The sequence below is a fragment of the Lutjanus erythropterus genome, chromosome 20 (assembly GCF_056507025.1).
Source record: "Lutjanus erythropterus isolate fLutEry1 chromosome 20, fLutEry1.hap2, whole genome shotgun sequence".
Lineage (NCBI taxonomy): Eukaryota > Metazoa > Chordata > Actinopteri > Lutjaniformes > Lutjanidae > Lutjanus > Lutjanus erythropterus.
In genome coordinates, this window is record NC_139336.1 from 3,462,529 (window position 1) to 3,489,688 (window position 27,160).

The 27,160-nt window shown below is 38.5% G+C and overlaps 1 protein-coding gene across 1 annotated transcript; it reads left to right on the plus strand.

The window, feature by feature from the left end:
• Positions 1-353: 353 nt before the first annotated feature.
• On the plus strand, positions 354-26,783 carry dqx1 (DEAQ box RNA-dependent ATPase 1). Its single transcript, XM_084746647.1, has 12 exons — positions 354-677; positions 8,057-8,462; positions 11,811-12,004; positions 14,449-14,902; positions 18,130-18,435; positions 19,990-20,089; positions 20,436-20,594; positions 20,739-20,930; positions 21,055-21,180; positions 23,201-23,391; positions 23,485-23,675; positions 25,793-26,783. The coding sequence occupies exons 2-12, from the start codon at positions 8,118-8,120 to the stop codon at positions 25,998-26,000; spliced, it is 2,466 nt and encodes an 821-aa protein (XP_084602773.1). The 5' UTR covers positions 354-677; positions 8,057-8,117; the 3' UTR covers positions 26,001-26,783.
• Positions 26,784-27,160: the final 377 nt, after the last annotated feature.

Sequence of the window (27,160 nt, forward strand, 5' to 3'; positions counted from 1 at the left end):
ATAAGGTTTATAGCATTACTAATACTTATTAATTTCATTTTTGTTGAATGTAAAAATATCAAATTCTTACACTTAATCGTTCAGTTTGTAGTTTCTTCTGAGATGAAGTCGAGTAGAAGCATAAAGCTGCATAAATGGAAATACTCTAGTAAAGTACAAGTGCCTCAAAATTGTACAGCACAGTACTATATATATATATATATATATATATATATATATGTATATATATATATATATATATATATATACATATACACATATATATATACACACATATATATAGGTACATTCCACCACTGTTGGGGGAAACATCTGTCCAAGTCTTGACCACATTCCCTGTTTTCCGAAGAGCTTTGAACGCAGCACGAGATTTGACAGCTAGACAGCCAAACATGGCGGCTGCTAGCTAACGCAGCCAGTCAACACCTTGGTCTTTTATTATCATTGTCAGCAGTCAGGAATTAAGCGGGACCGGTGAAGAGAGACGAAAAGAAATTGTGAACGACTGTCGGCCATTTTTCGCCTGTCCTGGTTTTTCTCCCGTCGGTGTCCGGTATGTGAAAGGGGTTTAGTGAGACGACAGACAGGACAGGACAGTGAAGTGACACAACAACAGCGGGCTGAGGGCGGACTGTTCCTGCTTGGTTTCCTCACCTGTCCGCTGATATGTTTCACAGGTAGGAGACGGTTCAACACTGTGACATGTTATTACTGTACTGTGTTATTTCGGTGTGTTTCAGCCTTGTTTCGTTAGCGCCTGTGTGACTGTCAGCTGACACGTCGCTCCTGGCACTATTTAAATAGCAGTCAGATAAAAGAAGTGAGAGGAGCCAAGTACTGTGATAGAGACAATGGTATCATCCAGCTTAGATGTCCTCCTCTCCAGAAACACTAGCTAGTTATCACATTAGCTCAGACACACTACCAATAAGGAGCTTAAATAATCTGGTCCATTTTCTAAAATTTACCCTCATACTATTTTTTACATTGTACTTTTAACAAAAAAAGCCAACCAGACTGGATTTCTTTGTGAAATAAATCAGAGTTTCTATTATAGTATTATGAGAAAAGCCTCTTGTATGTCATGTGAAAGACGTCAGCTTTTGGCTCTCACAGCATCCTTTGTTGTGTCTATAGTGACCTGTCCACAAATTGGAATTATGGCTCCACCCATGGGTGATTCATATTAGCTAATCCTCTTCACCTAATATTCATCTCTCCAGAAAGAGCAAGGTGGCAAAATACTCACAGTCTCAACAGCAAATGTATAATACAAGCTTGACAGTGGTAGTGTAGTATACAGCTGCAAAGATTAATCAAGTATTAATTCATTATCAATTTAATCTGCAACTATTTTGGTTGGGTTGGGTTTGAGTATTTTTTTGGAAGAAAAAAGTCCACATTTTCTGATTTCAACTTCTTATGTGAATATTTTCTGATTTCTTTACTCCTCTTTGACAGTAAACTGAATGTCTTTGAGTTGTGGACAAAACAGAACATTTGAAGATGTCACTGTGGACTCTGGGAAACACTGATTGATATTTTTCACAATTTTCTGTCATGTTGTTTCTGTCAACAAAACTTTTAATCGAACAATTTAGAAAATAATCGACAAATTAATCAGCTATGAAAATAATTGTTAGTTGCAGCCCTGCTGCAATATCCAAAGACAGTACTAAACTGAGACAGAGAGCTGTCTGTGAAATAGGAGACGTTTAGAGGCAGGACTTCTCTTCGTTCGAGTTCCCACTGGTGCCGGAAATCCTTGAAAATGACTGGATTATAACGTGGTGTCTTTAAGGTTTGAGAAGTGCTTGAAACTCTAATTGCATTACTTTCATAATACACATTTATCTGACTGAATAGTACTAGTGATTGTTTTATGTGAGCTCAGCCAGATGAAGCCAAATTGACTCATAGTTATATTTTGAAATACAAAACTGGGTTGTGTTTTCCTTTAATCTGTCACCCTTCTGTAGGGAAACGCAATTTTTGTTGTTTGTGTTAGAGCTGGGATGATCTGATCCCATATCAGTATCAGATGCTGATCAGATCAGACTGACATCACTGATCCACGTACTGATCCAGATTACAAAATAGTTTTTATGAATTATGCTGTAAATATATAACAATGCAATTTTAAGTCCATAGCCACAATTCTGTAGCACAAATTAATTAATTGATTAGTAATTAAATTGTTCTACAAAGATATTCAGTAAATTTTTTTCTGTCTCCAAGATTTATAGATATTTTACTTTTGAAAAGCAGGACAGGAGCTTGTAATGTGTTAAGGCACTGTGATCCGCAGATATCCAAATTCAGGTACTGGTATCAGATCAGAATTACATCTCTATGGTATATGTAAATATGTAATTTACCACTGCTGGTAGGTGCTGGAACAGCTTGAAATTGCACCTTGAAAATGCTTGAAAAGTGCTTGAATTTGACTTTATAAAAGGTGGAGGAACCCTGGGCTCAACACTGGGACAAACTTGGCCAAGAAGGTCCTTATCTGTAGCCAGTGGCATCTTATCTAAATCAGGGCTGACAGTAATGGTTGCCAGGTTGTTGGGAAATTGGCCAATTCTTGGGCTCTGGCAACCAGTTTATAAAATATAAAAATACAGATAGCAAACAGCAGAACATGCGCCCCAGAATCAAAACAGTTTTATAATTTGTTGCAGTAGTGATATTCAAATATTACTGTTAGAGCCAGAAACAGACAACACTGAGCAGCTGTGAGGTGAAAAGTGGAACTAACTTGTCAACATGACCAACGTGCAAATTGATTCAAATGATAAACAACCAGATGAACCTAAATGAAAAACAAAAAGGAGATTTGTGACATTTTGGGAGGTGAAGTATTCCAGCAGCCTCCAGTTTAATAGAAGATTATTCTGCAAAGCATGAACAACATTAACCTCAATAAATGACACATTAAGTTCACTAGTTCAAGGTAACACATCCTACAAAACCACGGGTTACTATAATAAAGCTTTTAAACAATCTTTTGTGTCATATTTCCATTATTAATTAATGTGTATTTGCACAGTATTACCTAAAATATAAGGTGACTAAAAATGACAACCATATTTTCAGTTTTGGCAACCAAAAGCCGATGCCTGGTTGCTTGCCTGGCAATCACTTAAAAGTTAATGTTGAGTCCCGTTCAGAGGGTCTTTGTGTGAACTTCTCACAAGGATTCATGTTACCATCTCTGCAGCACTCGACAGTCAACTGTAAGAAAATGATTCAGCAACAAATTTATTCATGTCATTTGTTAAGCAAAAATGCCAAAAAATATCTTGTTCCAGCTTCTCAAATGTAAATACATGCTGGTGTTCTTTGTGTTCTGATAGTAAAATGAATATCTTTGAGTTTTGAACTGTCGGTGGAGCAAAGCAACCAGTTTGTCAGACCAACTTTAGTTCTGGAAACTGTGCTGGGCAGTGGGCATTTTTCTCTTTCTTTCTGTCCTATTTAGAAAATAAATAGTCAGTTGTAATTTGGTAGATTATCTGAAATTTTCAGATAATCCCTACGACATGCCTCAGCCGTAACTGCTTTAAATAGCCTGGGCTAGAAGACTGAATCTGAATATTCAACATCAGCCGTCGTCTGCGTTAAACAAAAACTGTGTGCAGACACACCTTTGTGCAGCTCGGTCAGTGTGGCTGCTGTGGAACAATGTTAGTGCTCCACCTTGTGAGTTTTATGAAGGTGGTGAAAAAGTGAAACTGGAGTCCTGGAGTATAACTCTGTCATCCTGTGGTAAACGTTTTTCTAAATGTCCTCAGTCACCATCGTCCTCTCATCATGTTCTCCTGTCATCCCAACTGACAGCAACTGACCACCTTCTGAAATCTACAGCATAACCCAAATATATTTATCTTTTTCATTAATTTATAAAGATTCCATCTAAAACAAGATGATACTGGCTGAGATAAACATAGATATTAGATTGTAATGAGCAGGAATAATGGATTACATGACTTTTCATAGTTTTGATATTGGCATTATAGTATACAGGCCATCAGCTCTCTTAATATCGACATCCACCTTTGACCACTAGCCACACAGAGTCATTCACAAGTATCGGTTGGTCAGTATTATCAGTCAGTCACTGGCCTATCACAGCTATACTGATCTACATCAGTATTAGTGTATATATTGTCTACGGTTTTGTGTTACAGAACATCATGAAAATAAATTTCTTTTTAGTTCTATAGGCAGCATTTGGATATGTACAAAATAATGTTGCATGAATGTGTCATTTTTTCTCTTCCTAATATCACTATCAGCATCAGCTACAAAGATCCAGTATTGGTCAGGTTCTAGCACAAACCCAAGATGATTCAGAACTGATTTGCTGCAAGTTCTGTGCTCACATAGTTCTGTATAAATTGAGCAGATAAATGAGAGAGTTCATATTTTTACTTTTAATGAAATTTCTAAATTGATGCTGAATAATGGACAGGCACACAAAGTACAAAACATACTGTAAAAGTATAAAGATCAGTGTGTTTGTCCACTGTTTCTACAGCATACTTTTAGCCAGTATGCTGATACTGGTTTATATTGTACCACATAACCTCGGGGTACATATTTCTATTCTTGAATGGGAGCAACTGTGGCGTGACTCAGTCTCCCCCAGGGATCAGTAATATATTTCAGATTCTTATTCAGATTTTTCTATAAAATTATTTTCCCCAAAATTCAAATTTCATTCAGGAAACTTGAGTGCCAAGAATAAGCAAACAAGTCTGAAAGTGAGGCCAGACACTCCATGGCAACATTTAGTGTTTGACTGAAGGACTGTGCAACCTTTTCTCTAAAATATCATACTGTAAATTCTCAAATGTTGCAAACATACATATGATGATTATAGAACAGGGCTGAGCAACATGTACAAAACATGTACAATATTTTTGACCTAATACCTCAGTATTGATATTTATTGATATTGTGACAACATTTTAGGAATGATGCTTTCACAAAATATTAACACAATGAGATTTTTGACAAATAATCATCAGTAATGAGGATATAATAACTTAAGTAGATAAAAGTAAATAATAGAACAGCCAGAACAGTCTGGTAAGTGAAGAAGACAACACTTCTGCTAATAACAGAAGAATGATATCCAAAATCTCAAACGATATCTAGTCTCATATAATGATCTCAGTGTAATATCTTTACAGTGTATCACCCAGCCCTAGTTAAGTACTGTGAAGTTTTTGACACTCAGTCAGAAACTTCACAGTACTCATAAAGTGTTTAGCATCCATTACCAGGCCTGTGTACAGCCTCACTGTCTGCTCACATGTGTCAAAAATGCTAAGTGTACACATTTTTAGCCCACTGTAAACATTTCTTAACAATCTTTGACCTTGACCTGTCTGTTAGTGGTTTACACTGCTGTACTGTACATCAAAACTGCTTTTTTCTTTGTTTATTATTTGATGAGATAATAAAATCATTCTCTTCTGTTACATTCAAATGTATTATCCAGATTGTTGTAGAAATCACCAGAACAGGCCAGAAATAATCAGAGCAACGTTCTTCAGGCATTTTCATGTTCACTGTCAACAGGAAGTAGCTTATTGTTGTCTGCTGCAACTGCTGACGATTATGAAATGATCAGTTACCCTGCTGCTTGATTGACTGTTTGGTTGAGTTCAAAATGGTGGAAAATGTCCACCACAATTTTCCAAAGCCCAATATGATGTCTTTAAACCATCTAAAAGTCACAAAGTTTGGAGTCATGTGTTGTAGTGATGTTTCTCTTCTTTCCTTCTATAATGACTATATTAACAAGATCAAAACAGCACAGTCCACACACCGAATGTTTTATTTACATTTGAAGTAGTTTGGGCCCTAAAAGAAGAATACTTAAATGATTAAAAAGTCCATTTAGTTGATGTCCCCATAGTGTTGCATGCAGGGGTGAATTCTTTTGCCACCGCCTTTTCCACCAAATACCAAAATGATTTGTTTTCCAGTCCATAAACATGTAATTGACTGGGCTCTAAATATTCTAGGAGCCAGTTTTTCTTCAGACACCAGCACACAGTAGGATGCCTGTAGGCCCTCTTCTTTAAACAGATCCAGTCTATATTGCAGTTGGCCAACACGCACTCAGTGGCATCTGGGTGGAGACATACATTCCACAGTTAAATACCATACATGCTGCAGGTTTCTATGAAGGGCCTGTTGGGGGGGGGGTCTTTAGCAGACACAGGAAGCACTGTGGCCCCTCAGATCTACTTTACATCGATGTTTGATGAAGTTCCTTCTTCTCAACTGTCGCTGTGTGCCTCTCATGTTCTGTTAGCTGAATGCTAAAGGCTAATTGGTACTGCAGGCAACTCATAACTTCAGATATCTATGAGTTCAAAATCTACAATCACATTTCACATATTTGAAATGCAATTATAATCACTGAAAATTATATTTGTATTAGTAACATATAAATTTGAGACCTCTGCAATCATTATCATCTTCTGTATATATCCAAAATGAATATGCTAGTTAGCCATTGTAACATTTAGCCTAATATACTCCAATTTATAATTACATTCAAACTATGTATAAGGGGTGGTCACAATTTCAGTATTAAATACAAAATCAATGGAAATGAGGTTTCAATATCAATAACCAAAATCAAAGGCAGAATCTGCAGTTCTCCCAGTATTATTTTTCTCTCCACTCTTGCCTGCTTGCACTGTTATGATGGCTGACACTCATCGACCACTGAGCCCTCCGCCATTGTAAAAGTGTGATTTAAAAGCCTTCTGTATATGAGGTAGTGTGTCCCCTCAGAGTTGCCATAGAGTCGCTGCCTAAGTTCTATTTTTGACATGTGGGAGAGAAAAAATAAAGAAGCTGTAGCTTGTTTTGTCTTTTAAGCATAGGTTCCTGACATATGGTACAGAGATAAAGAAGCTTTTAGACGCAGTTATGTCCATCGTGATCTTCCCCTGTGGACATCATCATATGCCAGTTCAGTAGACACCCTCCAGCCCTACTTCAAAGAGAAGTCAATTCTCACTAGTGGAAATGTTCTTGGTGGAACTCTACAACTGTTCTTACAGTGCAGACATCATAAATGGATTTCTAGAGATCAAAAATAAAATTCTGACCAGCCAAAATTAAATTACTAATATATCTGCTTGGAACTGTAATTAGTAAGAATGTAATTTCAGATATGTAGAATTCTATTTCCTAGTCAGACTAGAAATAATTGAGTTACAGATAACCACACACATATCCTGTCTAACTATTGGGCCAAAATGTTAAAACAGCTGCTTTTACTTTTTAAAGATTTTACGTATGTTAAATTTAGTTTTGACTTGTACAGTTAAAGTTGTAGATATTCCAAAAAAAAAGTTTATCTACTTGTAAGACTGTCATTGTGTATATGTTCATTTGCCATTCTAAATAATGAGAATACAATTTTGACTAGAAGATTTGCTGGATATCTTAAATATAATTTTGCATAGATGTCTACACGTGAATTTTCACATGATTGTGACACTAATAACAATGCTTTTTCCACATGTGAACATTCAGTTGTAGATACCTGTAATCCTTATTCTTACTATTAAAAAATAAATCACTGGTATCTCTAACTATTAACCATTTTAACATGTAAGAATGACATTTTAAATTTCCGTGAGTAAAAACTAAATTTCCGCTAGTCAGTCATACTAATTAAATGATTAAAAGTGCTTGCCATGATTACTGATATCTATAATTAAATTAAGTATAGCTGTTTGACTCATAAAACTGTAATTTCTATATGTGAAAATGAATATTGTAAGGTGTCAAAATTGTTTTACAGATAACATAAATACCATTTTACATGTAGAAATGTCATTTCCACTGGTGCAAACTAAATATCTACTTGTCAGCCCTCCTGACTGAATGTCTTGTCATAGCTTCAGCCTTCAGTATCAAAGTGTGTCTGATATGCTGCTGGTGTAACGTCACCTCCTCTGACTCCTTCCTTTCCTTCATGTCACCATCAATCATTCTTGTTTCTGTCTCTCTGCAGGTAATCTCAGGCCTCTCTGTGAACCAGGCCCTAACTCCATCCTCATCCCCGCCCCTTGCAGATGATGTCATCACCACCAGCAAAGCATTCGGCCACCTCCCTCTCCCCCGGGTCCCGGCTGCCTCCCTCGACGGCCCTGGACTCCCTGTCCCTGTCCTCCCTCCTGTCTGGGGATTTGGATGATGAAGGAGACGGAGGAAGAGGAGGAGGAGGGGAGGAGGAAGGGCTGGGAGACCTGGAGGTGAACCCATACGACGGTTTGCCCTTTTCTTCGCGCTACTACTCGCTGCTCGAACAGAGGCGGCAGTTTCCCGTATGGAGGCTCAGACAGAGTCTGCTGGAGCACCTGGAGAGTCACAGCATGGTGCTGATCAGTGCACCCAGTGGAGCTGGAAAAAGCACCCAGGTAACCAGGAACCAACAGAGCCACAAGCAGAATAACATGCAGTGTGATCACAGACAATTTATTCCACTCAGTCTTTAAATATGGACCTGTGATATTCTTAATCAGTGCTGACAGCATTTGTTGCAGAAGTTATATGCATCAGAAAGAAAACAGTAAAACTCATTAGACTTATTAAAACTTAGTTTTTTAGTATTTGTTCAAACCCTTAATTGACTGAGTTTGACTTTATTTGTTTTTACAAAATCAGTTTTCATGCAACACAATAAGCCATTATAATAACACTGTTGAGAGCTCAGTGCACAGCAACAGCTTCACCACTTCACCACACATGGACAGTATTTTGTATTTAGTGAAAAGCAGCAATCAATAAAACATAAGCACATTCATTAAAGGGAAAATTCAGCACTTTTCATGTGGATGTCCACTCAGTGCTGATGGTAAATGTAGTCAATTGAAGCAATAAAATCCTCACTGCTGCTGTATTTACAGAGGAAGCTGAGTTCCCCAGCTGCACAATCTGTTGTACTTCCTGCACCAGTGATGTCACGGTTAAGTTGTTGGTGACAGTTCACCCTCAAAATCAAAAATACATATTTTTCCCATGGCTTATAGTGCTGTTTATCCATCTAGATTTTCTTGATGTGAGTTGCAGAGTTGTGGAGATGTCGACCATAGAAACGTCTGTCTTCTCTCCAGTATAATGACACTGGCACTTAGCTTGTGGTACCCAAAGCTCAAAACCAGTCTAAAAATCATGACTCAATTTCTCAAGATTACCCAGAAACCTTGTTTTGAGCAGTTTCATGTAGGAACTACTTTCTTTCTACCTTTCTACTAGAAAGAAAGTAACATAAAAAGGTCTTTGTCTCAAATGTCTGTAACTTAGTTGCATATAAAAAGAAAATCATAAACACAACATGGAGACATATGCAATGAATTACAGGAACAGCTTCTTTTTATTTGTCCTCCCACGTGTCAAAAACAGAACTTAGTCAACAACTCTGAGGGGACACGCTACCTCAAATCCAGACAGTTTTTAAATCAAGATTTGATGATGGTAGAGGGCTCAGTGGTCGATAACTGTCATCACGGTGGGTCATTATTGCAAAATAAACCCCTTCAGGATGCTTTACATCCTGCATCACCCTGTCATGGTTTATTTCACGATAATGAACGGCTCACTGAATCTATTACTGTGAAGAAGAAAGTGAGCAGATTGTGACAGTAGCTAAAATAAGCGGTGGGATTGCAGTTGCACCGTGTTTTAATCAAAGACAGAACTGATGATTTGAGCATTATACTGCTAACAGTTTCTAAGCCCATATTACATGGTTCTCTTTATAGTAGCCGTGTCCTTGTTATGTGTGGGCCCTTCCCTGTGATGACCTGGTTATCATTACACCTGCTCCTCAGCTCCACTCCCCTCAGGCTAATGAATGACAGCATTAAACCACCCCAGTACAGTTCCACTGTTCTGCTGTAACCTGAACACTCATGTCATCAGGAAACACTCTGGGCTCCTCTTTCCATCATCTTCTTCTCTATCTGCACACGTAACGCTACTGCCAAGTGCCTTTAAAGACAAATCCCACCCCCGTGTCTCCTTTGTTCTTTCACCGGCTGCATCTTAATCATGCTGACACCGGTACTTAGAGCTGTTGTTACTGCAGGGCACTGTCACTTTAACCTTTGCACCTCGTACTGATAGCTGCATGATGGCTACTACTGATCATTTCTGTCCCAGAGTTGAATTAGAAGAGCTATCTTGCTCACAATGTCATTTAAATGTAATATAAAACAAAAATACAACACACCAATGGAAGCATAGACATCACATGTCAATATTTGTGTTCTTTATTCTCAAATGTTTATTCTAAACTTGAATCCCCACTAGCTTCAGCAAAGTGATCGTGAATCTTCCTTCCTGGGTGTGTTTGTTTGGTGTTGGAGAACTCATCCTGTATATTTCACTGTCCTCTTCAATTGATCTAATGCAGGCTTTGATTAAATATTTATTCACCCATTATAGGGCCATGTTTGTTTGTTCTGGCTAGTCATCCAAGGATGGTTCAGTTCAGTAGTTTGTTCATTTATTACTGGAGCATATAGACACCTACAGCACTGCACATAAAAGCATGGAACACATGACTGATAGCTGGTTGAATCTTCTTGAAGGTGTTGTCAAGACTGCTTGTTTTCTGTCTCTAGGTATTATAGCTATAATATTTTATTATTTGGATTTAAAGTTCTTGTGGATTTTTTATTAATATAGTTGTGTTTGTAGCATGAGCATGTGCACACAGTGAGGCAGACTCACTCCTGTGCCAGTTTCACGCTCTTTCGTGGATGTACTGTGTGGTTGGTGTTAATGTGCCAAGACGTTTGCCAGTAAACTAGCAAACATAGGTGTAACCAATGCAGGTTTCAAAACATTTAAAAAAAATCAACTAGGTATGTTTGTTAGCCCTATACAACACACACTGTAACCCATTTTACTGTTTAAGTGGGACTGTTGTGCCATTAATCTGCCTCGCTGTCAGTATAAAAGTTACACTTAAAAAGTTTAAATGATAAATTCAAAAGGTTATCAGCTCTGTCTATGAACAGCAGAGGAGCAGAATCACTTGATGGCAGTGCCATTGTTTTACACATCTCACCTCTTTTGCGGTTGTGTCTAGATGAGGACCTATAATTGGTTGAAGTCTTGTGAGATTTGTATGTGTTATTTCTTCTGTGCACGTTCTACAAACTAATTATGTTTTATAATGTGAAAATGCTTAAGAATAGGGAAAGAACACGGTTTGGATTAAAATGATCACTCTTGCCTTTCACGGATCTGGGGTTCTCATCTGGATACGACCCTCTCTTGCTTCCATAATGTCCACACACTATTTAAGCTAATACTGTTAGCTTCAGTGTGAAAACACAAAGCTATTGTAATGACAGACCCTTTTTTCTGGCAGTATTGTGCCATCTCTGTATGTGTTAGTAGGTAGTTAGTATTGTGACTGCATTACCTTAAAATCAATTATACATATTTTCCCCTGACTTGATCTAGATTTTTTTATGTGCGTTGCAGAGTTTTGGAGATATCTGAGATGTCTGCCTTCTGTCCAGCATAAGGGGACTAAATGGCACTTAGCTTGTGGTGCTCAAAACACAAACAAATGCATTTGCAAAATTTAAAACATCTTTTTCCAGAAATCTGCAGAAAGAAAGTAGTTCCTACATGAAACTACTCACAACAAGGTCTATAATTCATCTTGAGTAAGCAGGTCGTGATTCTGTTACTACTTCCTCCTCTGGCTGACTTTTGTCTTTCTCCTCTTCCTCCTGTTGTCCCTGCAGGTGCCACAGTGGTGTGTGGAGTACGCTCTGTCCTACGAGTTCTCTCAGGGTCTGGTGTGTTGTTCTCAGCCCTACTCGGTGGCAGCGGTGAGTCTGGCCCTGCGAGTGGCTGATGAGATGGACCTCAGCCTGGGCCTGGAGGTGGGCTACAGGGTGTCTCATGATGACAGCTGTACACCCGACACCCTGCTCAGGTCAGGATGCATGGAGAACACACACTGACTACTAACATCTTATTATTTTCAGCTTTACTTGATAATGACTCTCATTTTATTATAGTCACCAACAACAAAGTGAATATGAATGAATATCATCTCCCTTTACTCCATCACAGGACAGGTTACTGAGCTATGTAGATATTTGAATGCTGAAGAGAAATATTGATATCATGAGTACTGTGTTAACATTATTTTTAACTCTTTAATGGTCTCAAAAGTGAAATCAAAGCCATGTCAAAATTTTAATGTTGCAAGTCTTAGTTCTTTTGGGCACTAATGCATAAAACATCTTTTAATTTACTGTCAGTGGTTTGGCCATTAAAATGAAACAATACATTTTATTATTTTTAAAGGACAATTCAACACGTGTCATGTGGGTATCCAGTCAGTGTTGCTGGGAAATGTAGTCAACTGCAGCAATAAATTCCCCACTGCTGCTATATTTAGAGAAAAACATCTCCAGCTACAAAATCTGTTGTTCTTCTTGCATCAGGTGATGTCAGTGTATTGTCAAGAACTACAGCCTGTTTCAGCTCGGGTTTCTAGTCTCCACCTCTGGGTAGCCAGGGGGTGTGTTAGATGAGTATTTTTGTCACTTAACACTATGTTCAGGCCAACAAAGTAATAGCTATAGACTAGGTTTGGGATACACTGCAACTTGGGCGTGGGCATCAGAACCACAATGCATCCTGGTACATGTAGGCACTGCTGACACGACTCCATAAGCAGGAGAATTCTGTTTTCTTTCTCAATATAGCAGCACTGAGGAATTTTTAACCCTAGCCCAAACCATCCCTTACAATCAACACTGACTGGAAATCCACATGAAAAGTCTGGAAACGTGTCTCCCTGCTTTCGGTCTTTATGCTAAGCTAAGCTAATTGCTTCTCCACTCCAGTCAACATGGGATTGGTATTGATCCTCACATCTAACTAACAGCAAGAAAGCAAATAAAGCATATTTCTCAAAATTAGCAGCTGTTCCTTCAGCCATTAATATGCTGTACAACAGCTGGTTGAGGATGCTTTTTAAAAAATGAAAGTCATTAGATTTTGTTGTAGTATTAATTTACATAATTCTGTTCGGTACACCCTCTGAAACTGAAATGCATAAAAATATGATTAATTAGCTGTGAAAACTCCACCATAAATATGCAAAAAGAGATTTTTCTGCCCCTAACTTAGTGGCACGAGGCCAAACTGTTGAGAAATCCATGAAATGAGACATTTATCGCTTTATTTTCTGAGACCACACTGCTCTATCGTGTAATCATCTTTTCCTCCCCAGAGGAAATGTAGATGACTCTATTGGATTACACCAGTTTTATATGATAATGTTACAGGGTTTTTCTGTTGCTCACAGCCACACCTCGACTCTTTGTTCTCTGTTCCCTGCTGTTTGCTGTCCAGGGTGGCAGTGAAAATGTTATAACTGAAAATTGATCCTTTCCTGCACTCTCAAATGATGTTGTAAATAAATGCATCCATAAAAGTATTTAGCCTTTTAGCACGCCACTTTGTCTTTTAATTATGAGTCAAAGAATGCTTTGACTGAGCCTCTGGCCATTGATAATGTTTTTTTTTTAGGGTTTGATCCACAGGCCCACCCTGCTGTCAAAATGCTTTAAAATCTTTATTTTACAGATGAGAATTGCACAAAAAAAAAGCTAAGAACAAAAAATACCAATACTTTGATTCCAATGTTTTGGTGAAAATTGATTCTTTGAGGATTTATTTATGTGAAATATGTGTAAATGTTTTGTTTTTTAATTTCTAAACTTGCTCTGTGTCAGAAAACAGCCTGGTCACAGACAAGAATTCACAACTTCAAACAACTCAAAAATGTGTTAAAGCCTTTAAAGTCTAAAACTAAGAATGCCTACTGATAGAAAAGGTATGAAATGTGTATTTAATCATGTCTGTTTTAAAATGGATTTTTTTCATCTGACAGATTTTTTACAAAAACATGATTTATACTGCTCAAGTACTGGTAAACCTTTTTTTGATAAATTAATTCAATAATATTTCTATCAGATGTGTCTCAACCATAACATGTCAACTCTGTAGTTCTTCTAAATCAAAGCTAAATAAGAATTATGGTTTAAAAATGTGTATTTTGATTAACATTAAGAGACTCTGAGACACTTTAAAAAATAAAATGGCTGCTCACTATGACTCTGCTGTGAAATGAAAAAAATGAAAAAAAAATTTTGTCAACTCTGTAAGACATTAACACTGTGAGATGGAAAATCTGACAGAGTTGACATCTACATTTAGCCTGTTACAAGGTTTAATAGTCAAGAGTTTGAATATATTTTCCAGCATAATTGAAGAGTAAAAATCCAAATATTGTTTTGTCCCAATTCTCAAGACTATTTCTTGTATTTATTTAAAGGTTACTGGTCTTCTTTCTCTCCTCAGGTTTGTCAGTGACACTCTCCTGCTGGAGGAAATGATGTCAGACCCTCTGCTGCATCAGTACAGTGTTGTTGTGTTGGATGAGCTCCAGGAGCGCACCGTGCCCACAGACGTGATGCTGGGCCTGCTGTGTGACGTCTGCCGGCAGAGGCCAGACAACTTCAGGGTGGTTCTCCTCACTCACCCGACGCTCGCACCTCGCCTCTCCACCTTCCTGGGACCGTCAGTTCCTCACCTCTCCCTGGACAGCCTGCTAAGTAACCCCCCTCCCACAGAGCAGGTGGAGGGGCGTGAGGCGGAGGAGGACAGGAAGGCTCCTGAGGTGAACAGGGTGGAGACGTTGTACCGGGAGCTGTCATCTGGGAAGGAACCAGTGGCTGCTGCCTGTCACATGGTGCTGGATCTACACAGGAGAGGAGAGGAAGGAGATGTGATGGTGTTTTTGGCCAGTGCACAGGTACATGTTTTAGCCTTTATATATCTCATAATCCAGTACACGTTTTTCAAATTAAACAAATATCTCCTCACAGTCCCCTGGCTTTCCGTTCTGTATATTCAATGTTTGTACACAGTCCTGGCTCTGTAAATGGGAAACAAAAACTGGCTCACACTGAGCCACACAACTCTACTCCACCTGATCAGTGACAGGTTGTGTTTGTGCCTGTGCACAGAACAAAGGGAAGGACAGGGGGAGCAAGAGGGACAGTAAATTTTCTGAAGGATTTGTTTCAGAGTTCAAATATAAACAATGTTTCTCCAGAATTGCATGCCTTACCTTTAAAACTTCCAAAATAGGAATATGAGATAATCTGCACATCGGCTAATAAAGACCTCAAAATAAAATGTTGGTGATCACTTGTGCATGACTACACAATTTGAATCCTGTGTGTAAGTGATAAACTATGCTAGTAAGAATGAAAACTTCTTTACAGAGCACCAGTTAAAGGATGCAAATACATTGAATGGCTATTGCTGAGAAAATACAGACCATGAATAGTATGAAAAAATAGGGTTTGATAAAATTATCTTTTTTATAATAATATTTTTATTGGCATCCAGCAAGGACTTTTTCATATAAAGTGAGTTTCACATGTTGTATTGATATTAGGGCTGCAACTAACAATTATTTTCATCATTAATTAATCTGTTGATTATTCTCATAATTAATGGATTATAAAATGCCAAAAAATGGCAATGCCAAGATGACGTCCTCAAACGTCTTGTTTGGTCCACAACCCAAAAATATTCAGTTCACTTTCAGAGAGGAGGAAAGAAACCAGAAAATATTCACATTTAAGAAGCTGAAATCAACAAATTCTGACTATTTTTGTCTTTAAAAATTACTCAAACCGATTAATCAATTATCAAAATAGTTGCCTATTAATTTAATACTTGACTATGCAATTAATTGTTGCAACTCTAATGCATATACATCATCCATTTATGTTTGTCTGAAATGTCCTATGTTGAGATTATAATAGACATAAGATATGTACAGTTAGCGAATGATTTTTTCCTTACTATACATTAAAATCATTGATTTTTTAAAAATAAACCATAGTTAACCCATTTTGGTTAATATATGCTGTTATCTTCTCCATTTTGTGAATGTCTATTGTAGTATTTAACAGATAGTTATCCTTTTTCAACCATTCTGAGTCCAGAAAACAATGCTCTTACTCTCCATGGGCACAAAAGAAAGTCTTTGTTTTCTCCAAAAGTCTTTAATAACAGGGCAATACCAGAAAACCAGAAATGATAATGATTTGCATTTAGATTTCCACAGTTTCTCCAACAAACTAGGGAGTTACCATCATGATAGAGAGGGTGTAATGAAGTACTATATTAGGCTTTGATAAATGAACAATCTTAATGATTATAATAGTAATAACAGTTGGAGAAGGGGAGAAGTTTTGCTACCACTTCAAAAGGCTGAATTTAAGGGTCCTGTTGACAAAGTTCACCATGTTGAACTATTAATATGAACCAAGAGCCATTTTAATCAGTCTCACAGGAAAACAGTGTTGCAGAATCTCCCAAACAATGGAAGTGAAACATAAAATACCACCATACTGCTCGTCTGGTGTAATCCAAGTCTCCTAAAGCCCCAACATGCCAAGTTGACTTGAAAGACATTATTTCCACCATGTTTTCAGCCTGAATCTTCACTGTAGATCCTTAGCTTGGAGTTCATGTGCACATGCACACTGTCTACTGTTGGGACTTTACGAGACTTGGATTACACCAAACAAGCAGTATGGAGACATTTTATTTCTTATTATTTATTGGTTGTTTTTTATGTGTAAAACTGGTCACCGTTCACTTCCATTGTTTGGGAGATTCTGCAACAGTGTTTTCCTGTGAAACTCCAGCAGTGTTTTGTGGACTAAATTAAACCTGACCTTCAGTCAGGGTGAGTAGATAATGACTGAATTTTCATTTTTGGGTGACCTATCCCTTTAAGACATATAAAACGTAGATTGAGATTTTTGAGCCAAATAATCACAAACTTATTTTCAGCCATAGGAACACCCTAATCCAGGGATCCAGAGAGACACAGTGAGAGAAGCTCATATACACTTTGAAAAGTACAGAGAAAGTTTCAGGGCAAGAGCATCAATGTAACCATAGAAACTCACTCCAACTGAGCTCCCATTCCTGCTGTGAGCATCTTCCTCCTGCCTGCTACACTGAAGGCCTGCACACAGCACAAGAGGAGAGACCCCGACACTGTTGGCAGAAAAGCTGTGGACTGCATTACTCTGATCAGGATGCATACGAATTAATTACAACATAATTTAATTGAATATATTTCTCACCTTTTTACTGACGGTTTTGAAAAGTTGCTAAATTTGTTGTTTTGTCACTTTGTAGTAATAAAATTGCTAAGTGGGTCTGAAAAGTCACTACATCTGGAGATAAAGTTGCTATGTTGGCAACAGTTTCAGCATTTCTATATGTGAAAATATAAAATAAAGTTAGTAGAGCAGGACTGATTTCAAAGTAAACGTAGACCTGAAGTATACTGGCCATAGTAATAACTTTGTGATAGAAACCTTATCACTTTCCCAGTGAAACTCTGTCTTTTTGTGTTTAGAACAAAAGGAAAACTGGTGAAACCGACGTTCTCTCTGTGCTGTAGAGTTTCACCACCTTTGTGTTGTAGGAGTGAAACAAGGACACCTCCACCTGAGAGGCTTCTGGTGCATTGGAGGTGTCTGGTGTCCTAGTTCACACACACACACACACACACACACACACACTATATACAACACATGGACACAACTGTCATGTGCTCCGCTTTAATATGCAAAGTTATTTGTACATATTGACCTAAAGTTTAGTGAATTAACTCTCGTCTGCACATTTCACTCCCTCTGTGTCAACATCACCACACCTCCTGCTCCCTGACTCGCTCTCAGCCCTCTCTCTGTTTAACACAGAGCCTGGCATGTGTGCGTGTGTTAGCTGAGGCGACATTTGTAAGTCAAAGTCCTCTCATGACACTGATCTGTTCTGGTTAATCCTCAGTGAAGCACACACACAATGTACTAACAAGACAAACAAAAGAGAAAGACTTGTCAGGCCTGGTGTCAGCTGAAATAAACCCTCAGCGTGTACGTGGAGAGTGTGAGAGTGGATGTTAATACAAACTGCGTTTTCTGTCCTCTCTGTTCTGTGTAGGAGACAGAGGAGTGTGTGGCCCTGCTGGAGAAGGAGTGTGTAGCTCTGAGTCCTCAGCTCGGTCCTCTCAGGATCCTCCCCCTCCACACGGGACTGGGCGGGCAGACCCAGCGGGTCTACGAATCTGATCCAGAAGCCTCTGCAGTGAGGGAGAACGACAGCTCTGAGGGCCTGGACGGCTCTGTGCTGGGAGCCGGAGGTCCGGGGGTCAAGAGGAAGGTTATCCTCACCAATACCCTCGCAGAGGCTTCCTTCTCCCTGCCCGCTATTCGCTATGTGATAGACACAGGCCTTCAACTTAAAACTGTGAGTGTGTTCACACATGACCAAATGTCATGATTCAACTACAGATTTTTCAACAAAATAATCCCACTGATTTTCATATCTTAAAGGGAACTTATTATGCTCTCCCTTATTTTCTGTCACTTATATATAATGGTACAATGTCAGATGTTCATATCAAACATTAAATGAGATAAACATATGTAAAAGTAATCCCTGTAAGAAAAAAGCTCTGCTCATCTTCTCTACTTTTGATGAGGAGTTGACATCAACTCACTGCAGTTTTCTTTATGTAGTCATCATATGCTTCAGGCACAGCACAGTAAAGGGACGTGTCCATGCAAGGCACTGAGTCTGTCTTCATTTGACTTGTCTCAGGATTATGTTTGAGTTCAGTATGGCTCACGTAAAGTTTTATTTTGGTTTAGACAGAAAGTTATATTTTCTGGTTTTCCCTATGATGTCCTCCAGCTGCTCAATTCTTGCTGATTTGGAGTTTCAGAGGGACCGTTGTCTTTACTCGTTGCTAAAGTAGCTAACCACTGGTTAGCTCAGTTACCTGTGCTCCTGGCCCTCCTATTAGCTGACTCTACCCAAACTGGTCCAAAGCTCCTACTAGAGGGGTAAACACCAGCACTCCCCTTGTGTTTTGAGCTTCAAGTCCAGGCAGTATAAGCTAATAGGACTAAACTCGTAGTTACAGGACTTAGGGACTAAAGCTTTCTGTCCATTGGGAAACTTTTCCAATTCACAGAATGTTGAGGCAGAGCAACAGAGTGAAAACTAGAAAACATTTTCTGCCTAAAATATGATCCAATATCACCAAAATCAGGAAATATATGTAGCTCTAAAAGTTGCATGCTTTTTTGCCTTTTTTTTGAGTGAGGCTCAGGTGCCATATAGTTTTTCCAACCTAATTCTTGTCTCAGTTGAGGTTTAATTCAGTGCCCCATAATATTATTTTCCATGTTAAGTTACTGTAGCTATTGTATGCTGGTGTGTGTAGTAAAACTATCTGTCCTCCAGGAAAGTTGAGGCAGAGCAGCCAGAGGACATCACAGGGCAGAGCAGAAAATATTTTCTCCACAAAAGATGATTTCATTTCATCAAAATCAGTGAATAAAGTTGTGGTTTTGTAATCAGTGAGGACTGGGTGCCCCTCCACAGGCTCCTGGGAAGTTGGGCAATCAGAAGAGAGTGTGCTTTTAGGGAAGGGGGTTTTAAAGGGACAGGAGCTAAAACAGCTTGTTTCAGATAGAAGGTGAACTGAGAGGCTGCATAAAGGACCAGTACACGTTTGAGCAGTGAATCATGCAAAGCTGCTCTAGTGGAATCCTAGAATAGAAATATAAAGCTGGTAGTGAGCACAATAGGTCCTCTTTAAGATATTGTTCTATTTATTTTCTCATTGTAAGGTGCTGTAAGTAGAGGCTAAATCAGCTAAATTTGAAAGAAGAAAAGTTGTACTTATTTGCAGAGAAGAAAGAGTTATTTGATTGAAATGAAAACAAAATTAGCATGTTGAGGCTATCATGTAAAATTTGACATTTGCATTCTGACATTGATATTTTGCTGCAGGTTTACAACCCACAGATCAGAGCAAACTCTCAGGTCCTGAGGACGATCAGCAAACACCAGGCTGACATGAGAACTCAGAGGGTCAACAGCCACCTTCCAGGTGGGTCAAAGGTCACTGTTAATGTTCTCATCACCAGCTCATACAATTGGACTTTGGCGACTCCTGGTGGGAGTGGCAATGCATGCCCTCTCACTAATTCAAAGTTTGGCTTTTCACTTATTTTCTGTCTACTCAGCTTTACGAAAGCATGTAAAAATAATCCATGTAATTACATTTTCAATATATGCAGCTTCTTTACAATCCAGCTGCTGTATCAGATTGCTAAGTGCTGAAGTTATTAATGACACTTTTGGCGATAAAAGATGGACTTCATGGCTAAAAATCAAATTGTACAACTCCAGTAATTGACTGTATCATGACTACATGTGGTCTTGTTTGTCCTCAGGGCTGTGTCTCCGTCTGTACCCTCAGTCTCTGTATGACGAGGGGATGGGGGAGGCTCATTGTCCAGGTGTGATGGAAGAAAACCTCAACCACCTGGTGCTGCTGCTCAAGAGGCTGGATATCGCCGACATGGGACAGTGCAAGTTCCTGGACAGACCAGGTACCTTCATGAACTACTTTGAATTAAACTTAGCATACATCATTAAGAGGCACGGATAACTTTGTTTTCCAAGGTACTGTAATAAACACAATGCTGTAGTTTGTTTTGACTCAATCAAGTGAGATGTTTATTTTCCCTCCTTAGCTCCAGAGGCTCTGATGCAGGCCCTGGAGGACCTGGACTACCTGGCAGCTCTGGATGATGATGGCAACCTGTCAGAGGTGGGTATCATCATGTCGGAGCTGCCGCTGGAGCCAGCGCTGGCTAAAGCCCTGATCGCTGCCTGCGAGTACGACTGTGTGGACGAGCTGCTCACTATAGCTGCCATGCTCACAGGTAACTACAACAAGCAACTTAACTGGAAACAATGTATTTATGTATGGTGATTGTTTACATGCAACATCTTTTCATACGTGCTCTTTTAGGATGAACATTTGATGTGATCTTTATGTTGTTTCAGCTCCGTCCTGCTTTGTGACAGCAGAGGCCAGCAGAGAGGAGGCTGCAGTCACACACTGGAGACCTCTAATACACACAGAGGGAGACCACATGACTCTTATTAATATTTATAATGCCTTCATAGAGCGTACGTACACTTCAGCTTTCGTTACATAAATCATTTGAAAGGTTATAGGGTTCAGGAATACTTTTATTATAACTATCATTAATAAATGGTAAATTGACAGTTAATTAAACTTTAGTTAATATGAAGATATTTCATTGTGAAATAAGAAATCATCACATAGCAAGATTGACCAGATATTTGTATCACTCTGTTAATAGTTAATAATTAGTTTATAAACAGTCTATAAACATTATTTAGATGCTATTAAAAAGTTGCAACTGATGATTATGACACCTTATATAATTTCAATATGCTCCGTTTTATTATGTAAGTGGACCTGTGTAAGTAACATACCCATTTTACCACAAACTGTGATCTTTTCCTAAACCTCCTCAAGTAGTTTTTGTGCCTTTATTTTGAAAGTCTTCATATTTACATTACATATTAATTATAACTACTTGTCCACAGAGCCCTGCATGTGCAGGACGGAGCAGGCACTGGAGGGATTCATACAATGTTTATAAAATTTTACAGTTGCTTAATAAATGGTTTATAAAGCATCCATAAACATGATTTGAATGTTGTTAACAGTAAAATTACTATTAACTAATGTGATGAAAAGTGATCATGTAAGTCATTATGATAAGAAAAATCATTATTAACTTACTTAATGATGTAGTTAAGTCATTATTGTGAGATAAATAAGTCATTATTTTGAGAAAGTTCCTCATTATTTTAAGATACCAAGTTGGTAACACTTAGTAATAACCATCAGTAATAAATGGTAAATTAATCACTAATTAAACTTGATTTAATGTTTATGTTATTTTTAACAAACATTCAAATAGTGGTTATGAATGCTTTATTAAGCATTTATTTAGCAAATGTAAAGTTTTATAAACACCAGTTGTGACTTTATAATAACATCCACATAATGTTTATAATAATACTATGTTCTCAGTCACTGTTACTTGTCAGATATGATCGCCCTGCTCTTCAAACAGTGACACTGTAGGAAGCCCTCTGTCAGTTTTGCATGTGCAGGGCTAGTTAGTTAGCTATAATAAATATGAAATGTAAATATTTTGGTTTTCAAAATAAAGGTACAAAAACCTCCCGGGTTGGTTTAGGAAAAGGTCACAGTTTGCAGTAGAATGAGTATGGTTCTTACACAGCAACTTTTTAATAGCCATCCAAATTATTTTTATAGACTGTTACTAATTAACTAATGAAACTATTTATTTATTTTTTTTTAGATTATTTTTGGGGCTTTTTTGCCTTAATTGAGATAGGACAGGGTAGAGAGAGAGGGGATGACATGCAGCAAATGGGCCACAAGTTGGAATTGAACCAGCAGCCGCTGCAGAGGACTGACAGCCTCAATACATGGTGCGCACCCTCTTACCAACTGAGCTATAGGGGCGCCCGTGAAACTAATTATTAATCATTAATAAAGTCAAAAATATCTCTTCCATCTCTCTGAAAATAATTACTAACTAAGTTTAATTAACAGTCAGTTTACTATTTATTAATTATGGTTATTATTATAAAGTAATGCTAACGTGGTACCTTAAAGTAATGAGAAACTTTCTGAGTATAATGACTTACTTATGTCAAAATAATGACTTGAGTCATTATTTATTTTGAGAGAGTTTCTCATCATAATGACTTACATGATCATTTTCTCATCACATTGGTAGAAATGTGCTTCATACTAAGAACAGAGTGAATGTGCTCAGGTCTGTTTCAGACACAAAAGTAGAATATCACTGGACAGATCATATCAGACGCTGTTATAAATAGTTTTACTCACTAACAGGACTGTAGAATGTGTTTTCATTTTAGTAAAACAGGAACGAGTGCAGTGGTTTGGATTTGGAAATGTAACGTAATATAAAATGTAACATAATGAGCACAGTGTGAACCCTGCAGTGATGTCTGTTCTCACTACTGAGCTCTGATTTACATACAAGTCTTATATATTTATAACTTATAACAGAGAGATTAATTACTGAATTATCTGTGTGTGTTGTAATTGTAGATAATCAGGATGAGGCGTGGTGCACGACAAACTTCCTGAGTCACGCCGCCTTACGATTGGCTGTGGTGATCAGGGCGGAGCTGCTGGAGGTGATGCAGCGAATAGAACTTCCTGTTTCTCCTCCCGCTTTCGGATGCCAAGACAACTGCACCAACATCAAGCGTGCTCTCATCTCAGGCTTCTTCCTCAAAGTAACCGCCTTCTTCTCTTCAACATGTGTTACTTCCTCCACTCCTCCTCCCTCCTGTCTCACCTTGTTGTTGTTCCTCCTGCGTCCTCTTCAGGTGGCTCATGACGTGGACGGCTCAGGTAACTACCTCCTGCTAACTCACCGTCACGTGGCTCACCTGCACCCCTTCTCCTCGTACCGGTGTCGCCAGCCGTGCCCCAGCCCCCCCAGCTGGGTCCTCTACCACGAGTTCACCATCTCCCGTGACAACTGCATCCGCATCGCCTCTGAAGTCCACCCTCAGATGTGAGTCACATCATTTTAGATACACAAGTGACTATTCCTTGGATTTTACACATTATTTTTTATCTTAGATGATTTTGGTGATCAACAGTTGATAAACATTATGAACATCTTGTCCAGTCAGAAGCAGGACACTGGGGTGCTTTATAGTTTAGTTTCAGTGACATTTTAGTCAAGTTTTTGAGATTCTTTAAAAAAAGCTTTTTGGGGCTACAGCTGTCCCTGTATTTGTTGTGTACTGTTACCATGGTTACGTGTGTTGTTCTTGTCGCTCCTGAGGTTAGAGGAAAAGGCACAGTGTACTTGTTCATTCACACATACTGTTTATACACCAAAATTGGTGTGTATATGCATTTTTTAAACTTAGGTAAACCAGCTAAAATTTGTGTAAAACTCAATACAATTTCTATTCACATGGCAGCACAGCAACACAGAGTTGATCACTGCCTTTCTACATAATGCTTGTGATTCCACCAGCAGCACCTCAGAGGTTCCCAGAAGCAGCTCTCCAATCTGCTTCAAATACACACCGAGTCTATTTTTGATGGATGGCGTGTCAATCAGCACAGAGCAGGTCAAATGGGAAGGACGTCAGACACAGAAAGAGTAGAGAGAAAGCAGTCAGTTTTCAAAATAAAAGACCACATGCAGAGTCACGATTGTAAAGTCAGACAGAAAATTAACTATTTAATGACGCAGTGTGCTTATAGAAGCACAAAGAGGACCAAATCAAGACACGCTGCTGCTGAAACACTGGTGGAGGCTGCAGACATGTGGAGGACGGATCAGAACGTGCCAAGCTCAGTGGAATCAACCAGTAATAATAATGACATTCCAAGTGTCCAGTTGAATTAAATCTTATTTTACATTCAATGATATGAAACAGAATAACAATCAATATTAATAATCAGGGAAGAAAAAAATAGTTGTAAATAAATAAATAGTAATAAAATAATAATAATAATAATAAATAGTTTGACATTTTTAAATGTCAGTGAGATGCCTGCATGTTTTATAGTTTGTCTCAGCAGTTTTATTGAGGCTGCTCGTCAATATTGGGCATGAATGTAGTCTATAAATCAGTTTCTTTCAAGAACTGTAATGTTACATAACACCACTATTACTGACAGACAGACTGTCAATGAGAATGAATGCTTCTTTTACAGCAGTGCAACAGGTCAAGTCCATAAATCAGCAGAGGAAACTGTTAATAATGGAGAGCTAGCTGCAGTGTTTCACTGTACAGCTGCATGCAGGTTGTTGAATAAGACTTTGTATTAAAACAGTAATTAGTTTATTTGTCCTTTTGTTTGTCTTTTACATTATTAAAAGGACAGTTCACCCCAAAATCAAAAATACATATTTTCCTCTTACTTGTAGTGCTGTTTATGAATCTAGTTAGTTTTGCTGTGAATTGAAGAGTTTTGGAGCCAAAGAGATGTCTGCCTTCTGTCCAGTATAATGGAACTCAATGGCATTAGTCCTTTGGTGTTCAGGGCTGTGAATAAATACATTTGAAAAACTCAGCAGCAGTGTTTATTTCCAGTAATCCTGACCTGGTTACTCAAGATCCACAGACCTTGTTGTGAGAAGTTTCATGTTGGAACCACTTTCTTTTCAGCCGTAGAATTTACCGGAAAAACTACTAAAACTGCTCACAACAAGGTCTGTGGATTATCTTGAGTAACCGGGGACATGATTTTTGAAAAGAGACACTGGTTTTGAAGTTTCCAGATGTATTTTTGGGGGCTTTGAGCATCACAAGATGAGTGTCATTTAGTCCCAGTATACTTGAAAGAAGGCAAACATCTCTAAATCTCTGCAACTCACACCAAAATTATCTGAATGGACAAACTACATAACAGGCCAGTGAAAAAATATGTATTTTGATTTTGGGGTGAACTGTCCCTTTAAGTTTTTGTGCTAAGCTATGCTAATTGCCTCCTGCTTCCAGGAAAGCCAATAAGGGTAAACAAGTGTAAATATGTGTCAGGTTTTTCCAAAATGAACTATTTCTTAAATTTCTTTGAGAAGCACTTACAAGACATCGGGTTTGTATTTTTCTTAAAGGCCAGTATGAGTCTGATACAGTGACTGTGTTGGTCCTCTGTGTGCTGCAGGCTGGTGGAGTTGGCCCCTCAGTACTTCCTGGGAAACCTGCCGGCGAGTGACGGCAAAGAGCTGCTGATGGAGCTCAGGCAGAGCCTGGAGCCTCCATCGTACGACCAGGACGGAGTGTCAGGGGATCACGGCAGGACTCAGAGGGACACCGACAGGACGGCAGAGACTCACAATCAGTCCAGCACCGAGCTCTGCGTCGTCCAATGAGAGGAGAGAAGAGACGGAGCATCTCAGGAGACACTACACACACACGGCTGTCACTTTATTGTTTGAGCTGAGATTTGATACTGTGTATGAATCAGTGTGTGAAACCTCATCTGAGGTGGAATCATGTTGATGATTTGGACTTTTACTGGAACACTCATGTACAGTAACGTGTTGTTAATATGTCTGATATGCAGTGGCTTTGGAAAATATTCAGCCTCCTCATTTTCTCCTTGTTGTGCTATGTGTTGACTTAATTTTTCATTTTATTGTCTTTATTTAATGAGGGACTGTGTTTCTGTTTGAATAACTCTACAGATGTGTATTATATATAAATTATTTGTACATGATGACACAAAAACATCCATTTTAAAGTGTAGCACAACAAACATTGGATAAAGTGACGTGGATAGAATACGTTACCAAGTGTCAAGTTTCTGTTTGGATTTGAGCTAAAAGCAATACGCACCTTGAGTGAACAGAGACTGTTATTGGCTGACCTTTGACCTCTATGCAGACGCCCGTGGACAGACTGAGTTTTCTCAGGGCTCACTGTGACCTGTGACGCACAGAGCTTCTATTTTCAACCTTTTGATACTGTTTGTACGATGTTTGGCTTCCCTGCTGCTTTGATCCTCGTTCTGCCTTTTTCTCCCCAACTTTGTATCAATAATGAAAAAATCTTTGTGTAAAGTGGATTCTTATCGTCCTATTTAATAGGACTTATCTGTCAATACAGTTCTTCAGTACTTCAATAAAAGTGTGGTTTTCCATGTTTGAAACATCTCAGCTGGCTCATTTTTCACTGTCTGTAAAGGTAATAGTAATAATTTTGTCTTGTATTAAAGGGAATATACAGATTTATTCATTTATTTCATATAGGAGTCCCTCCTTGGAAGTTTGCATGTTGTAATTGTAACAGTTCACGCAAATTCAACCAATCCCCGTGAATTCTGCATAGGCTCGCAATTTTGTCAGAAAATGCTTTTTTATTTTGTCACAAGTACTGAAAACATCAGGTTTGTCATCATTCTTGACAGTTATCAACGCTCTGTGCATCTTCTTCTTTCTTCTTCCACAAATAAACATATTTTGCTAAAGTTAAAGTGTGGCTTTGTCCCGTGGAACAATTAGAATTTTATTGTAATGAATTATTCAAAAAA

Excerpts from the sequence above, each read along its gene's own strand:
- dqx1 (XM_084746647.1), top strand. The coding sequence starts at position 8,118 with ATGATGTCATCACCACCAGCAAAGCATTCGGCCACCTCCCTCTCCCCC. Across the intron at positions 8,463-11,810 it reads GAGCTGGAAAAAGCACCCAG|GTGCCACAGTGGTGTGTGGA; the intron begins GTAACCAGGAAC and ends TTGTCCCTGCAG. Across the intron at positions 20,595-20,738 it reads CAAGTTCCTGGACAGACCAG|CTCCAGAGGCTCTGATGCAG; the intron begins GTACCTTCATGA and ends TTCCCTCCTTAG.